Source organism: Miscanthus floridulus, chromosome 11 (genome assembly GCF_019320115.1).
Source record: "Miscanthus floridulus cultivar M001 chromosome 11, ASM1932011v1, whole genome shotgun sequence".
Taxonomy (NCBI): Eukaryota; Viridiplantae; Streptophyta; class Magnoliopsida; order Poales; family Poaceae; genus Miscanthus; species Miscanthus floridulus.
In genome coordinates this window covers 48,633,702-48,651,308 of record NC_089590.1, presented here as the reverse complement: position 1 = coordinate 48,651,308, position 17,607 = coordinate 48,633,702, and the positions used below count along the sequence as shown (strand labels likewise).

Below are 17,607 nucleotides of genomic sequence, written 5' to 3'. Positions count from 1 at the left end.
CTACACCAAGATATCTCAACTGGTCAGAGTACCCAATCCAATTCTCAAGAGAAGACCAGTGGACCAGCGTAGGAAACATAGGCCATTACCCATTGGTTCTAGATCCGACCATTGCCGGCATGACTGTCACTGAAAGTACTAATTGACGGAGGAGCATGACTCAACATTATCTTTTCAGAAACTCTAAGGAAGATGGGACTACAACTCACCGGGATGATCACACCAACAAGCACACCTTTTTATGGCATAGTACCCGGCAAGGCAGCAATGCCACTTGGACAAATCACTCTACCGGTTACCTTTGGGACTCTCTCAAATTACCGCACAGAGTTCATCAAATTTGAAGTCGCAGATTTTGATTCCTCATATCATACAATTCTTGGGCGCCCAGCACTAGCAAAATTCATGGCAATACCGCATTATCCGTACCTGTTGCTTAAAATGCCTAGGACCTAACGGAGTTCTTTCTCTTCGGAGCGATTTAAAGCGCGCATTTGACTGCGACGTACAGGCGATCCAAATTGCAGCAAAGGCACAGGCAAATGATGGAAGAAAAGAAATAGCCACTATCGCCGCAGAAACAAGCCAAGAAGAACTAGAGATACTAGCTAAGAGACCGAGCATCCTAGCACCACCAAAAGAAGCCAACGTGAAGCAAATCGACCTAGGCACCGGTGATCCCACAAAAACAGCAACCATCAGTGCCCATCTATCGGCAAAATAGGAACTCGTGCTCACCAACTTTCTTTAGGACAACAAGGACATTTTCGCTTGGAAGCCGGCCGACATGCCAGGGGTCCCAAGAGAGTTGGTTGAGCACAGAATTGATATCAATGAAGGCTCCAAGACTGTAAAGCAACGACTACGACGATTCTCTCCCGACAAGAAGGCAGCAATTAAAAAGAAAATTACAAAACTAATGGCAGCTGGATTTATTAGGGAAATTCTCCATCCGGATTGGCTAGCAAATCCAGTTTTGGTACAGAAAAAGAACACAGACGAGTGGCGCATGTGTGTTGACTACACAGATCTCAACAAACATTGCCTAACAGATCCGTTCAGGCTACCACGCATTGATCAGATAGTTAATTCAACAACAGGATTTGCCCTATTATCTTTTCTTGATTGCTATTCCGGATATCACCAGATCGCAATAAAAGAATAGTACCAAACCAAGACATCTTTTATCACTCCGTTCGGCGCCTACTGCTATAGGACCATGTCGTTTGGACTTAAGAATGCTGGAGCCACTTACCAAAGAGCCATCCAAACATGCCTCGGTGATCAGATCGGTGAAAACATAGAAGCATACGTGGATGACGTGGTTGTAAAAACAAAGAACCCGGATACACTGATTGAAGACTTAAAACAAACCTTCGAGAACCTGAAGAGGTGGAGGTGGAAATTGAACCCAAACAAGTGCGTATTCAGAGTTCCCTTAGGACAACTACTCGGATTCTTGGTCAGTCATCGTGGAATAGAAGCAAGCACCAAGCAAATTTGAGCAATAACAGAGATGGGCCCTCCTCAAAACATCAAAGAAGTACAAAAATTAACAGGCTGCATGGCGGCACTCAACCGTTTTCATATCAAGACTCGGCAAAAAAGGGTTGCCTTTCTTTAAACTACTAAAGAAGACAGATAAGTTCGAGTAGACAGAAGAAGCCAATGAAGCTTTCAAGAAACTTAAGGCATACCTCACCTCCTCACCAGTCCTCACACCTCCAAAGAAAGACGAAGACATGATGCTATACATTACAGCAACTACTACTGTAATCAGCACGGCAATAGTAGTGGAAAGAGAAGAAGAAGGGCGCCTATATAAAGTACAATACCCAGTATACTATATCAGTGAAGTGCTATCAGAATCAAAAATCTAGTATCCGCATGTGCAAAAACTACTCTACGCCTTACTGATCACTTCACGCAAGCTTCGTCACTATTTTGAAAGCCACAAGATTACCGTGGTGATAGATTTCCCTACTAGGAGACATCTTACGCAACAAAGACGCAATAGGACGCATATCCAAGTGGGCGGTTGAACTCGATGCTCTCAACATCGATTTTACCCCGCGAAAAGCAATTAAATCTCAAGCCCTTGCTGATTTTGTTGCCCAATGGATAGAAATTCAACAACCCATATCAAGCGCCATCCTTGATCATTGGAAGATGTACTTTGATGGATCACTTAAGCTAGGCGGAGCAGGTGCAGGCGTCCTCCTAATTTCTCTAGATGGAAGACAACTAAAGTATGTCCTTCAGATATTATGGCAAGCCACCAACAACGAAGCAAAATATGAAGCTCTCATACACGGGCTAAGAGTGGCTATTACACTCGGAATCAAGCGACTACTCATATACGGCGATTCGGCAGTAGTCATCAACCAAGTCAACAAAGATTGGGATTGCACCAAAGAAAACATGGGTGCTTACTGTGCTAAAATCCTGAAAACTCGAAAAAACACTTCCAAGGACTAGAAATTCTACATGTCCTGCGGGATTCCAACATCGCAGCAGATGTTCTTGCCAAGCTTGGATCCGACAGGGCAGAGGTCCCACCCGGTGTATTCATAGAGGGGTTATTAGTTCCTTCTATCAAACAACCCGGTGAGACGACCACAGAACTCACAGCCAAAGGCAACCAGATTCTGGTGATAAACACATCATGGACATAGGTTTTTATTGATTACATCAAAGAGAATAAGTTGCCGGCAGAAAAACAACAAGCCACACAAGTCGTCCGTAGAAGCAAGAATTATGTCCTAGTGGGAGACAAGCTATACAGAAGAACCGCATCATCAGGAGTACTCCTAAAATGTGTCTCATTTGAAGAAGGCAAACAAATCCTAGACGAAATACACTCAGGCTGCTGTGGAAATCACGCCGCTTCAAGAACACTAGATGGCAAAGCATTCCGCACTGGTTTCTACTGGCCAACCACTTTGTAAAGACGCAGAAGAACTCAGTCAGAAGATGCAAAGGTTGTCAGATGTTCGCAAGACAAGCTCATATGCCAGCCCACAACCTCATCTGCATTCCACCCGCTTGGCCTTTCTCCTGCTGGGGGCTGGATCAAGTGGGACCTCTCAAGAAAGCAAAGGGCGGTTTCGAGTACATCTTTGTAGCAATCGACAAGTTCACCAAGTGGATCGAATACAAACCACTCGCAAAATATAGTGCAGCCAAAGCGGTCGAGTTCATCCAAGATATTATGCACCGTTTCGGCATGCCCAATAGAATCATCACAGATTTGGGTTCTCCCTTCACAGCTACAGAATTCAAAAGTTGGGCATAGGATTGTGGCTTCAGTATAGATTACGCATCAGTCGCACATCCAGAAGCCAATGGACAGGTAGAAAGGGCTAATGGACTCATACTAGCCGGATTAAAACCAAGATTGTATGAAGAACTAGTAGACTATGGGTCGAAATAGATCGAAGAATTACCCAAAGTTGTATGGGGGCTATGGACTCAAATAAGCAGAGCCACCGGATACTCACCCTACTTCCTGGTGTACAGGATCAGAAGCCGTACTACCCGTAGACCTGATCTGGACGTCACCAAGGATAGAACAATACGACGAAGGAGAAGCAGAACACACCCGAAGATTAGAATTCGACAACACAGAAGAAGTCAGAGTAAACGCTACCCTGCAATCAGCGAAATACCTCTAAGGACTAAGGCGCCACTACAACAAGAATACTCAGTCTCGATCATTACAAGTCGGAGACTTAGCACTAAGAAGAATACAAAAAACCGACGGACGCCACAAACTACTCAGTCCATGGGAAGGTCCTTTTATCATCGCAAAAGTCATCGGACTAGGCACATACAAGCTCATAACTGAAGATGGAAAAGAAGTCAACAATACATGGCACATTAGTCAGCTACGGAGATTCTACGCATAAAAACAACTCAAGGGAGAATATGTGTACAAGACGCAAGAGATCAACGTTCATGATCAATAAAGATGCCACAATATATCATTGTAACAGATCAATATTCATGATCAATAAAGATGATTATCTCTCGACAAACATATGTCTCATGGCTCTATCCGAGTTACTTCTTAAATGCAAAATGGCTGAAAAGACGCCTGAGCATCCCGGCCGAGAGCAAAATAGTTGAAAAGACACTTGGGCCCGCCGATGAGGGTAGCTAACAAGCTAACACCCGAAATAAAATGCAAAATGACTGAAAAGACACCTGAGCATCCCGGCCGAGAGCAAAATAGTTGAAAAGACACTTGAGCCCGCCGATGAGGGTAGCTAACAAGCTAATACCCGAAATAAAATGCAAAATGGCTGAAAAGACGCCTGAGCATCCCGGCAGAGAGCAAAATAGTTGAAAAGACACTTGAGCCTGCCGATGAGGGTAGCTAACAAGCTAACACCCGAAATAAAATGCAAAATGGCTAAAAAGATGCCTGAGCATCCCGGTAGAGAGCAAAATAGTTGAAAAGACACTTGAGCCTGCCGATGAGGGTAGCTAACAAGCTAACACCCGAAATAAAATGCAAAATGGCTGAAAAGATGCCTGAGCATCCCGGCCGAGAGCAAAATAGTTGAAAAGACACTTGAGCCCGCCGATGAGGGTAGCTAACAAGCTAACACCCGAAATAAAATGCAAAATGGCTGAAAAGATGCCTGAGCATCCCGGCTGAGAGCAAAATAGTTGAAAAGACACTTGAGCCCGCCGATGAGGGTAGCTAACAAGCTAACACCCGAAATAAAATCAAAACGACTGAAACTAAGCCTGGGCATAGACTAGAGCAATATCAAAAGCAGGACCCTCCAGCTACTTGTACCAAATAGTAAGAGGCTCGGGGCCTACACTGAAGATACCCAAGAACACAAAGATCTACATATAACGAGTTGTTTACAACTCGGCAGATCAAGAAAGGTCGTCAACACAAATATCTACATATAACAAGTTGTTTACAACTCGACAGATCAAGAAAGGTCGTCAACACAAAGATCTACATACAACGAGTTGTTTATAGGGCACAAGAGAAGGCCAGACAAGCACTCGACAGATCAAGAAAGGTCATCAACACAAGTTGTTTACTTAAATAGAAAAGTACTCGACAAATCATCTGAGGAATAGGCAGGGCATTCAGACAAAGAAGACATCAACAAAAAAGACCTTCATTCAAAAAAGAAGTATAATGTCATATTACAAGGCACGGGCATAAAAGTCAAATACATCAAGCCTCATCATCAGGAGAAGGGAGAACGATATTAAGATTATCTACTATCCTACTAGCTAAGTCTTCAACTTCAGGCTCCATCCTCTCAACAGCATCGATGTATTCTTGACTATCAGTTTCCTCTGCTATCTTGGACAAAGGAGCCACTGGAGCAAGAACCTAGACTTGGGCCAGAACATTCTTGGTACACAGTTGAGTGCACCTCTTCACAAACTCTTGGAAACTGAGTCAGAATTCGAGGAATCAACTGAGCCCAAGATTGCCCGTCATCTGCTGGACGTTCGAAGAACGTCGGCTACTGAACGAAAGGATTTCCACAAAGCCTTCTAGTTCTCAGTAGCCATCGCCAACCTACTAGACAAGTCTTCAATGGTTTTCTGAGCCTGCACAAGATCTCTATCATCTCCACGCCTAATCAACTTAGCAAGCGCAAGTTCCTCTTCAGCATGAGTAATTACCTCCTCAGCCTTGTTATGACTTGTACGAACAAGAGTCTTCATTTCTTCAACGCCCTCCGAGAGTTTTTGTTTCTCAACCCGGAGAGCTGGACGAAGCAGCAGATAATAAGTCAGCAGAAAGGAAAGTTTGAATACAAAAAGAAACAAAAATAACCCTCAATACCGTTGCACTCCTTCACGGCCTCCAAGTCCTTCACGACCTCTGAGTTCTTTCGAGCCTCCTGAAGAGCGGCATCCCTCTGCTTCTCAATTTCAACAGCCTAGGCACGAAGAGATTTTTCTTCATCCTAATGCGTTTGACGCTCATCCTCTAGCTTGGCCCAGAGGAGATCAAGATCAACTTTTAGGGTGCTCACTTCTGAAGACAACTTTTCTCATTTTCAGACGAGAAAAAGAAGCTGGTATGATCATGAGAGAAGGACTGAGCAAAAAGATTCAAAGAAAAACAAAGAATAAGGACCAAAGAAAAGCGAACATCCAAAGAAGGAATGATGAAAAAGCTTACCTGGAGCTTTTCTCCAAAAGAAGTCACAAGGGACAACAAGTTTCCCCAGGCAGCAGTTAATTCCGATAGCCGATGAGTGGCATCGAACTGCTGCACCACATCATCGGCAAAAGGAGGACCGCCGGAGGCAAGAGAAGGAGAAGGAGAGGCCGGCCGAGGTGAAGAAGGAACGACCAGAGCGACCTCCCGGAAGCCGAGGCCAATCCCTCAGAAGGACCCGACGCAATGGCCATGGTCACCTCCGGGGCGGCCAAGTCTGCAGCGGCACCATCACCAGAAAGCTTCATAGCCCCCGCAGCAACTTCACCAATAGTACGCTACGAGTCCTGAGGCTCGGTACTCGGTGGCATGACGGAGGGCTGAGAAGAAGTCGACGAAGAAGCGAGAGAAGACGAAGGACTGAAAATTGATAAAAGAAATCGCCGATGAGAACCAGAAAAAAGGAGAACAGAAGCAAAAAGATGAAGCCAAAATCTACTCACCCAACCACCTTCTTCCTCGCAAAGCCAAAAGAAGACCTCACAGGGGGACCACGGCGGCAAAAACGTCCCCGCCACTTGGCGACAGGAGCGGTATAGCAGATACCGAAGCCCCAGAAGAAGCCAGGGCTGGAGCCACGGAAGAACTCGGCACCGGAGGTGCGGAAGAGCTCGGTACCAAGGCTGCCAAAGAACTCAACACCGGAGCTTCAGAAGAAGCCGGCGTAGGAGCCTCAGAAGAACTCGTACCCGACGTCCGGTTACTTCAAAAAGATCAAGACTAAAAGTCAAGACAAAGAGGAGAAATTCAATGGAAGGGGAATATGAAAACAACTCTTCGCCGCATGATGAGGGGTACTTCATCATCCTCTTCCCCCTCGGTCTCAACCAAGGCCACCAGAGCACCCGCTGAGAAAAGAATAAAAGTACTCAGTTCAAGATAAAAACAAGAAAACAAAGGGACAGAGAGTATTAAATATGCTCACCTAAGAGCATGCTAGCTACAACTAGAGTACCTGGAAGAGTACTTGGCTTGTGAAACTTCTTGGAAGTAGGTAGGCCAGATGAAGACCCATCTGTTCGCCCCCTCTTCGGGACACTACGAGGACCGCGGGGGACTAGACGAGGAACATATTCTTCAAATACATCAACAAATCCAGAAGAAACTCCAGGAAGCGCTATGGAGATTGGGAACTTACTGGTTGCGGAAGCTCCAGCAAGTTTCTCCCCAGTTTTCGCCACGGTAGGGAGAACATCAAGAGGGATCGGGTCAACAAAGTTGCGCCCAAACTCCTATGAAAAAGAATAAAACAACAAGATAGGGAAAAGTTAAACAAAAATGGATACAACAAGAGTACATAAAGTACCCAAATAAAGAGATAAACAACTTACAGCTGGAGGCGGGTTGTTGGCAGAGAACTCGGAGACAGTAAGTGGGACAACGCTTGCTCCTTTCAGCATCTTCTGGAGATGCTCGAGTACCTCCTCATTGGTCAGCTCAAGAGCTGGGACCATGCATGAAGGATCCTCAGCCCCAGAGTACTCAAAGCCAAGGTGCTCCCTCTCCTTCAAAGGCTGAACTCGGCGACGAAGGAAACTCGAGACAATACCAAAACCGATTAAACCCTACTGTTTCAGCATACTAATCCTATCAAGGAATGGCTGGATTGCCTGGACCTCAGCGGGCGGCACAAGGTTCTTATCCCAATGGTCATTAACAACGGGACCAGATCTAGAGTGGACAGCAAGGGAAGGGATCAGATTGGTGGCATAAAACTAGTCGACACGCCAATCTCTTACAGAATCAACCAGGTCATAGTCAAAGAACTTGCTCTTAAGACCCTAGCGAAATTGAATCCCGCAACCACCAAGAACGCTGGTTTCTTCACGGCGGGGTTGGGGTTTCAGGCGAAAGAAGTAACGAAACAGAGAAAGAGAAGGGGGAATTCCAAGGAAAGCTTCGCAAAGATAAACAAAGATAGAAAGGTGAAGAACTGCATTAGGAGCGAGATGGTTCAAGCAAATCCCAAAATAGCTAAGAAATTGATGAAGAAAAGCAGACGCGGGAAGGCAAAGTCCAGCGCGAATGAAAGAGACAAAAAGAACGATCTCACCAGGACCTGGAGCAGGAACCCGATGCTCGCCTGGAACTCTCCATTCAGCAAAAGCCTTGCTCTGGATCAAGCCATCGCTGACAAGCTCGCAGAGCTGCTCTTCGGTGGTTGTCGGAGTCGGCCAAGACTTCTGGGTGGCCCTTATGGCAACAAACTCCTGATTCTCGATCACGGAGAGTGATGACTCCTTGTCCATGAAAGAAGACTGGGACTTACTTGCGGTTTTCTTCTTACCCATGTACTAACGGAGGCAAAAAGCAATTAGGGGAAAAGAAAGCCTAGATGGCAGCGCTAAAGACGGCGGCAGGCGGCGGATGACTGAGGGCTAGGGTTTGAAGGCAAGAGAAAGGCAGTAAAGAAAAAGAAGATGAAGGGTCTTTAAATAGATTTTATAGCGTTAAAAATGGCCCACCAGGCCCGTTAAAGCACCGTGTGAGAACGCAACGGTCCATTTACCGACACAGCTAAAATGATGGAGGGCATAAATCCACACAACGATACAATTCAACGGGCAGATTTCAGACTTATCCATCTAGCACTACTACGGAGCTATTAGATAACTGCAAGAACAACCCGTCAACAAAGAAGAAAAGAAGGGCAACTTCACAAGGAACATAAGACCTCGGTTCTTACTAAAAGAACTCAGGAATATCATGAGCAACCGGAACTGCAGCAGAAAAGTAAATAACAACTCAGAAGACAAAGATTCTTTCCATTACAAGCGACTTCAAAAATAGAAGATTACAAATCTTACAAGACCCAACATACTCGGTACCACGAAAAGCAAAGTAGCAAAGAAGAACACGGACACGGCTAGGCTCTGGAATGACTATGTGCCCCAAATTGCTACTCAGAAGGACAAACCGCCATCGGCTACACTGTTTTCTTCAAAGGACGGACGCAGTGCATCCAAGGCGGAAATCAGCAGCACGGCAGGACAACATGGAGCAGAGAAGGCCGGTAGGCATCTGTCTACCCAAGACCGATGTGATGCTGGATATGGTGTTGATCTGCACCGGACAGTCTCAAGACAGGCGACGAAGATCAACCCAGAACTGCCAGATGAAGGAACGAAGTCCACATCACAAGACTTCCTCCAACTACCGCCACGTACATCCTGGTACATTGCTGCCGCGGGATTAGCCTACCTCTAATCCCTATCACAAGACTCCTCCAACTACAACAAGACACACAGGAACTACGGAACATGCCCGGGGGCTGCTCTACTTCACAAACTACCATGTTAGTGATCACAAAGGTTTCAACAGAATGTTCAATGGATGAAAGCAAGCACTCCGGGAGGGTATTTATAGATCAAAGGAGCGGTGCACATGGACTAGGAGTACCAACAAAATAAGACTAACAAAGGACATAGTGAAAAGACATGACTCAATAATGGAAGACTCAGGCGAGAGGGAACAGTACTCGAAGACGGGCATATTCGGAAGAATATACCGACACAGTACAACCCGTGAACAAAAGGCATTCAAACTCAACCACCACCATACAACTACATCTGACAATAGTAGACTACCAGAGAATATGCCAAAACCTTGCTTCTGAGTTCTTCCTGAACAAAACAACCCGGATATATGCTCGGGGGCTGCAAAAGGAGAGGTATACTGGTTCTATCAAACAACTCAGATTCAAGACCCTCCAACTTTTTGTTCCAAATAGCAAGAGGCTCGGGGGCTACACTCAGTGAGTGCACTTTTTTCTCCAAAAAGCGCACATCACTCAGAATGTTTCTTCAAGACAGACGACGTCAGGGCCACAAGACAAAAAGAACCTGAACACAACATCAAAGCTCTTTTCAACAAGGAAGTCGGGGAGCATTTCAATGAAGAATCAGGAAGATTTCAAGAAAAGACCCTCAAGCTCCTTGTGCCAAACAACAAGAGGCTCGGGGGCTACATCCAAATAGGAGTACTTTTTTCTCCAAAAAGTACAAAAAGTACACACCACGCAAAGATCTCACAAAGCGCTACATGGTTTCGCTCAAGAAAGCACTCGGACGACGCTTGTTCCTGCTCAACGAGACTTGAAGGAACAAGACGAGGCTTCCAGAACTCAACCATGAAGTGCTCGGGGGCTTGTCGAGTACGGGACCCACAGGATACCCCGCAAGGAAGGAAGAAGACCTAGTCCAATTAGAATTCTTCTCCTATAATCTTAGTAGTAGTATTACTCTGTAATCCTATTAGGAACTCTCATTGTAAACCGACTAGGATTCTGGCCTCCTGACTATATAAAGGAGGGCAGGGCACCTTGGATCGGGAGTTCAACAGAGCAATTGTACGACACAACGCTTCATAATCAATCCAACGCAAAGGCTAAACACCGACTGGATGTAGGGCTATTACTCGATCTGTGATCGAGGGCCTGAACTAGGATAAATCGACTGTCTCTTCTGTTAACCATCGAGTTCTGCATACGCTAAAACCCGAACATACTGCCCCGGGTACCCCCGTGGTAGGCTATCGGTGGTCAAACATCGACGGCTTCCTTCCATAAGTCAGCATTAGGAGAGGAATATGCCTCTTCAATGGTTGTTGGTGTGTCATCCACAAGGTACACAATATAGTCATCACTAAAAGACTTTATAGTCCTCTGTCTCTTGTTTTCCTGGTGACTATAGTGTCATCCTCCTCAGGATTTTGCACATAGGGTTCCTCAATTTGTTCTATCGGAGTAAAATTTTCATGCTCATGGAGAATTATAAATTCATGACCAATTGTGCTAGGTGCATTTTCCATGGGAAACTCATTCTCAAAAAATGTAGCGTCTCTAGATTCCATGATTATATCAATAGCCATATCAGGAACACTAGAGTTTATTATTAAAAATCTATAACCCACGCTGTGAATTGCATAACAAAAAAAAAACACCATCAACAGTCTTTGGTCCAAGCTTTCGCTTTTTGTTTATTGGCACATTCACCTTTGCCAAACAACCCTAAGTTCGCAGGTAAGAGAGATTTAATCTCTTCTTCTCCTATTCTTCGAATGGTGTAATTTCTTTGTTCTTTGTGGGCACTCTATTTAGGATATGACATGCTATCAATATAGCCTCACCCCACCATTCCTTAGATAGCCCCGTAGTCTCCAACATGGCATTAACCAAATCAGTTAAAGTGCGGTTCTTTCTCTCTGCAATCCCATTGGACTGTGGTGAGTATGGTGACGTCCTCTCATGAATAATTCCATGCACAGCGCAAAACTTAGAAAATTCATTTGAGAAATATTCTCTCCCGCGATCAGACCGCAAACGCTTGATTTTCTTCTCAAGTTGATTTTCTACCTTAGCTTTATAGACTTTAAAATAATGCAACGCTTCATCTTTTGTTTTTAATAAATACACGTAGCAAAATCTAGTGCAATCATCTATAAATGTCATGAAGTATCGTCTACCGCCTTTAGTCGATTCTCCATTCATTTTGCATAAATCAGAATGAACGAGTTCTAATGGTGCCAAGTTCCTCGCCTCAGCAGCCTTATGAGGCTTGCGCGGTTGCTTCGATTGCACACACACCTGGCACTTAGAATCTTTGACTAAGTTAAATTTTGGGATTAAATTCAGATTTGTAAGCCGCGTGAGACAACCAAAATTAATGTGACAAAGTCGTGAATGCCATATATTCGACTCATCCAAAACATTAACATTGTTCACCACTTTATTACACACATCATCAAGCAAAGATAAGCGGAACAAGCCTCCGTAATCATAACCTTTTCTAATAAATATTCCATGTCTCGACACAACACATTTATTGGACTCAAGTATAATTTTAAAGCCATCGCGACACATCTAAGAAGCACTAACAAGATTCTTCTTGATGGAGGGGACATGCTGCACGTTCTTTAATAGCACCGTCTTTCCCGAAGTAAACTTCAGAACGACCATACCAGCACCAAGAACACGCGCATGCGAACTATTTCCCATCAGCAAGGCTCCACTCCTGCCGGCCTGATAGGAAATAAACAAAGAAACATCAGCACACACGTGAATATTAGCACCACTGTCCATCCACCACTCAGGTGAAAGACAAACTGAAAGAACAAAAGGTAAAGAATTACCATACCCAGATGTTCCTCCTCCAGTCTCGCTAATTACCATGTTTGTTGATTTCTTTTCTTGCTTATATTTGCGGTCTGGGCACGCACTTGCCCAATGCTCATCACTCCCACAAACAAAGCATCCTTCACATTTTTTGTTGTTTTTCTTCTTAAACTGTGCAGTCTGCTTAGACTTTGCATTGTTATTCTCTTGCATGTTCTTCTTTTTTTTGTTACGAGATGCAAATGAGTTTTTCTTCTGCACCATATTGGCAGCGGAAGACTCAACTCCTTTTCCACGGTTGTCTTTTGCTCTCGCCCTCTCCTCAATATCAAGAGATCCAATAAGCCCAGCCATGCTAAACTCTTGTCTCTTGTGTTTTAGAGAAGTAGCAAAATCCCTCTAAGAAGGTGGCAACTTAGCGATTATACCGCCGGCCACAAACTTGTCGGGCAATAGACATGGAAAATGTTCTAGTTCCTTTGCCAGCGCCTGTATCTCATGAGCCTGTTCGACCACAGAACGGTTTTCAACCATTTTGTAGTCATACAGCTGCTCCATAAGGTACAGCTCACTGCCAGCATCAGAAACCCCAAACTTTGCCTCAAGAGCATCCCATAACTCTTTGCCTGATGTGCAAGATATATAGTTTTTCTCATACTTGGGATGAAGTGCACTAATCATGGCACCTCGAAACAGGTTATCGGTAGCCAAGAACTTTCGCTCCTCCTCAGGAGTAAACTGTTCAGGCTTCCCCTATGCGGCGTGATAGCAGTTCATCGCAGTCAACCACAATACCATCTTGGCACGCCATATCATGAAATTCTTGCAATCAAAATTATTTGGCTTCAAAGCAGCAGCAAAACCACTGACAGAAAATTGCCTATTGTTAGGTTTTTGGATTGTTTGAAATTTAGGCATTTTCATTATTAGTTTAATCCAGAAAAGTAACATCAGCAGGTTCGTGACGGCATATATGTGCATGTGTATATCTCTAATGAACAATACAACATGCAGTGATAACATACAGATAAACACAGTAGCAGCGAGTACAGTAATCATAGAGATTAGAGTGTACCCAGCGGAGGGTCCCATGCCAAGGGCATCAGAGGCTCCATTCGCACTAGTCTACATAGTGCGTTGCTTGAAGTCGTGGACCATAGTCGGTGCAGGACAATGTTCGTAGTGTAGTCCCACGAACGGATCACTAGGAAGAAGACGCTGCCTTGATGTTCCGCAGGCAATCACCAGGAAGAAGATGTACGAGGACGAGCAGTCGCGGATCGCTCCCCAAAAACCTAATCGCCGGTCACCCCGTGTAGGGTTCTCAGGTGGACGAGGGTTCCGGAGGCACCTGCTCTCCCGCTACTTCATGCGCACAGAGGTACGGGATGGGGAAACCAGAAGGCTGCGGAGATGTGGTTCTCTTGGGAGTGGTTGCGGAAGAAGTTGATCTGGACTGACGGAGGACTCTGATATATGGACGGGGAGAAGAGAGATAGCGGAGAATCCCAGGAGACGGAGACGGAGAGACGGAAGCGGAAGAGATAGTAATTGCCGCAATCAGTTTCGCCTCCACCATCAAGGGGAGTAACTCCCGTTGTTATGTGGATTAAGTGGCAAAAGACTGGCCACGCCCGCCTGCCACGCCCACGCCCATAGCCCGACCCGGCCGGCGGCGGTGGCGGCACGCACTGCGCGTGGCACGCCTTTGTCCTTTTCTTAGCTTCTCAATTTAGATGAATAATTTCCAACCAAATAAGCTGAGTCAACGTTCAGTCAAAACCCCGTATGGTATTAAACTATACAACGCTTAATGTTACACACCATAGAGTTTTATTTGATTCATTAAATATTATATGGGTTAAGCCCATATTATATCCAATAGATCCACCGCCTCGCCGGGAAGGTAAAGAAGGTGCCACTGCAACGGGGAGAGGTGGTTGGCCGGGGCAGCAACGCGCCGAGTGGAGTGGAGTCGCGCCCGCATCGGCGCCGATCCGGGGGTGGAGCGGGCAGCGCTGATGTGCTCGGTGGGTGGGGGCGGACGTGGTCGAGGTGTCCGGGGAGAAGCAGCGAAAGAAGCAGGCGACGGGGATTTGGGGATTTCCAAATGGTCAAGCAGGTCTTCTTGTGGTCCGGTGGAAGGAAGGGGAAAAAATCACGGGGAATCAATCAATGCATGCATGCATTAGTCCGAAGGGGACCACCAAGCCAAAGCCACGAGCGTGACCTACGGTGGATGGGGTTTGGGTGACCATGTTGCGCGGGTGACGCTCAGGCTCGCGATTTCCGGTCCGGTTTATGGATGATGGCTATACATATGTGCAACTTCATCTTATGACTACATTTTTTGTCTTAGGATTTTAAAGTGCAGTCCACTGAAATCAACTTTACGGACATTAGAGAGAAGCTAGCCTCGTTTATTGTGTCGTAGAACCTCGACGAAACAGGCGAATTTCTTTGTTCACATACAAAACCATGATGAAGTGCCTGGTATATATGTTCATTTAATCTTTGAATTGTGTTTGGAGCCTGTGAGATACAATTGGAGCAGTGAGATATAAACATGTGAGAATAACCCTGGTGATAAACAATCGATCTGTTGTGAACTGTGTGTGATATGTGTGTACTTTGAATAAATTAAGTTTTGAGATAAACATATATGTCATTTCTGTGAGATCTGTGTATATATATCTGTGATCTATGCTGTGGGCTACAGACAGGTCTAGTCTAAAGACGCGTTTGTAGCATTTTTTTACTACAGGCATGTTTGTAGCCTAGACCCGTCTATGGTAAGAAAAATACTAAGACGTATGTAGAGAACACGAGTCTGTAGTATGCTACTTACAACAGACGTTTTACAAACATCGTCTGTAGTAGGATTCTTACTACAGATGCGTGTATTATACACGCGTCGGCACTATGTTTCTCCTCACAGTTGCTCTTACTACAGACGTGTGTAAAAGACAAGCGTCTGAGATATGGTTCTTCACACAGACGCGTCTTAATCTTCTCGCGGACGTGTGTTGGGAACACGCATCTCCAGTAAGAGCTTACTGCAGACGTGTGTAGATACTCACCGGTCTCTATTAAGGGTTCATCACAGACGCGTGTTCGTTTTTGTCACCGTCGCGTGTTAGTAACACGCGTCTGTAGTGTGTGCTTATTCCTAGCGTGTTAGTAATAAACTTTATTACAGATGCGTTAAGGTGACGCGTCTGTGATGTGCCTGAACGTGTGTCTGTGATGTGCTTTTTTTTTACATAGTGTAGGGACGTTCGCTATGTTAACTAGTGGAGGTCTCCGAGGGCACCACAGTGGACTGCTCTATAGTCTATGGCCTCCGCACTAATCGCACATGTGTCGTGGAGCCCGCCGAGGGCTGTGCACTCTGTAGTGCCCCCGCTGGGATGAAGCGAGAGGAGTCGTCTGAGTCTGTGAGAGGACGTGATCCGACAGGCATACTTGCCCACGGCGAGGAGGAAAGGCGCATGGCGCCATTTCGTGTAGTTGGGCACCGTGAGGTCGAGAGCGATGAGAGTGAGGGACCAAATGTTGACGATGGCCACTTCGTGTAGTTGGGCACGGTGAGGTCGAGAGTGACGGCAGTGAGGGACCAAATAGTGTTGACGATCGCCACGGCCTGGGTACGGTGTGGAGATTAGCAACAACACCGGTTTCAGCAGCCAGCATGGCGGTGTCGCGAGCCTCGTGCTCACGGTGCGCACTCTCTTTGGCGAGCGCCATGGTGTCGCGATCCTCAGCGCCGCGGAAATGCTCGAGATTGTGTTGCTCGTACTCGGTGAGCGCCATGGTGCCGAGTTGGTGCCGTGCCAACGGTGTGATGGTAAAGGAAGGTTTGGCTTGCGGAAGGCAAGGTCACAGGATGCCAAGTGTGGAAAGATAGTATACACACGCAATAATTAATATTCCATGATCAATACGTAGCTGTGTACATACAGATCACGATCACTGGAATAAAGCAACAGACAGGAGATTGGTACTAGCTAAACTAGGTGGTTTGTTGCCATGGGAGCGTTGTGTGTCCAATAGCCGCCACATCATGCCTCCCTCTGCTCCACAGCCGCCTGAGAGAGCTCAGCCTCGCCAAGCCCTGCGCTTTGGCCGCGTCGCCTTCACGCAGCGGCGGCGGCGGCGCCACTGCCGGTGCCGTTTCCCTGACATGGATGAGGACCAGCGGCGGCGACGCTCCACCGGGAGCAGCGCTCGGGCCGCCGTGTACCGTCGTCGTCCTCGTCCCGGAGGCTCTCGCCACGGTGACCGCGTCCTGGGATCCCCAGAACAGGACGTTCGTCGGCAGGTTCGTGGGGTAGTTGGCGGGCTCAGGCAGCGCCGGAGGGAGCGCCGAGGACGACGGCGGCGCAGGAAGCAGGCCGACGTCGACGCGGCAGAGCGGGCACGTGGAGTGGCCGCGCAGCCACAGGTCGATGCACTCGGCGTGGAAGCCGTGCTCGCACCGGGGCAGGAACCTGGCGGCCTCGCCGTCGGTGAGCTCGGCGAGGCACACGGCGCACTCCAGCGCCTCACCGCCTGCCTGGTCCTTCGCCTTGTAAACCGTCACCGGCAACGCCCGGAGCACCGACGGGTCAAGGCCGCCAGTGGCATGGCCTCGTCGTCCCAACGTGCCGCGCTGCTGGGCGCTCGATGGCGCCCCCACCCCCGCGCCGTCCCGCCGCGTGCCACCGCGGCGACTGAGGACCGTGACCGTGAAGTAGTGGTACAGGACGAACGCGAAGGCCAGGGCGACGAAGAGGAGGACTACGCCGGTGAGGACGACGTCGCCGCCCACCGGCGAGGCCGCGCTCCACCACGCGACCGGCGGGCCACTGCCGCCTGCGAGGACGTTCTCCGGCAACGCTGACATGGTCAGTCTCTCGCGCCTTGGATCGCCTTTCGGCCGGCGTGAGACTTATGTGCTGTCTGCTTGTGGCTGAGATTTTTGGGATGTTTATTGGCGTTCTTGGAGAGGTTTAGGTGCAGTGTGCGGCCGGTTGGAGTTGGTATGATGGCGTGGGTGGGGATCAGTGTGTTAATCTGAATTGAGCAGCTTGAGCTGATGCTGATGTAGGGGGCTTGTTAATTGTCAAGCAGCCTTTATACTTCTTGGACTCAAACCGAAGTGAGCGTGTTGTAAAAAAAAAACGATGTCAGTGTGATACTATGATTTGATCCTGGAAGGGGCTAGAGACATCGGTGAGAGCATAGCAACTCAGTAATAACAGGCCTAGATGGCTAGAAGTTTTGTGTGTGTGTGTGTGTGTGT

General features: G+C 47.1%; 1 protein-coding gene across 1 annotated transcript; it reads right to left on the bottom strand.

Moving 5' to 3' along the window:
• Positions 1-16,259: 16,259 nt before the first annotated feature.
• Positions 16,260-17,386, bottom strand: LOC136494812 (E3 ubiquitin-protein ligase EL5-like). The gene has a single exon (XM_066490988.1). The coding sequence runs from the start codon at positions 17,206-17,208 to the stop codon at positions 16,336-16,338; it is 873 nt and encodes a 290-aa protein (XP_066347085.1). The 5' UTR covers positions 17,209-17,386; the 3' UTR covers positions 16,260-16,335.
• Positions 17,387-17,607: the final 221 nt, after the last annotated feature.

Bases quoted from the DNA above. Each gene is read 5' to 3' on its own strand.
- LOC136494812 (XM_066490988.1), bottom strand. From the start codon at position 17,208: ATGTCAGCGTTGCCGGAGAACGTCCTCGCAGGCGGCAGTGGCCCGCCG.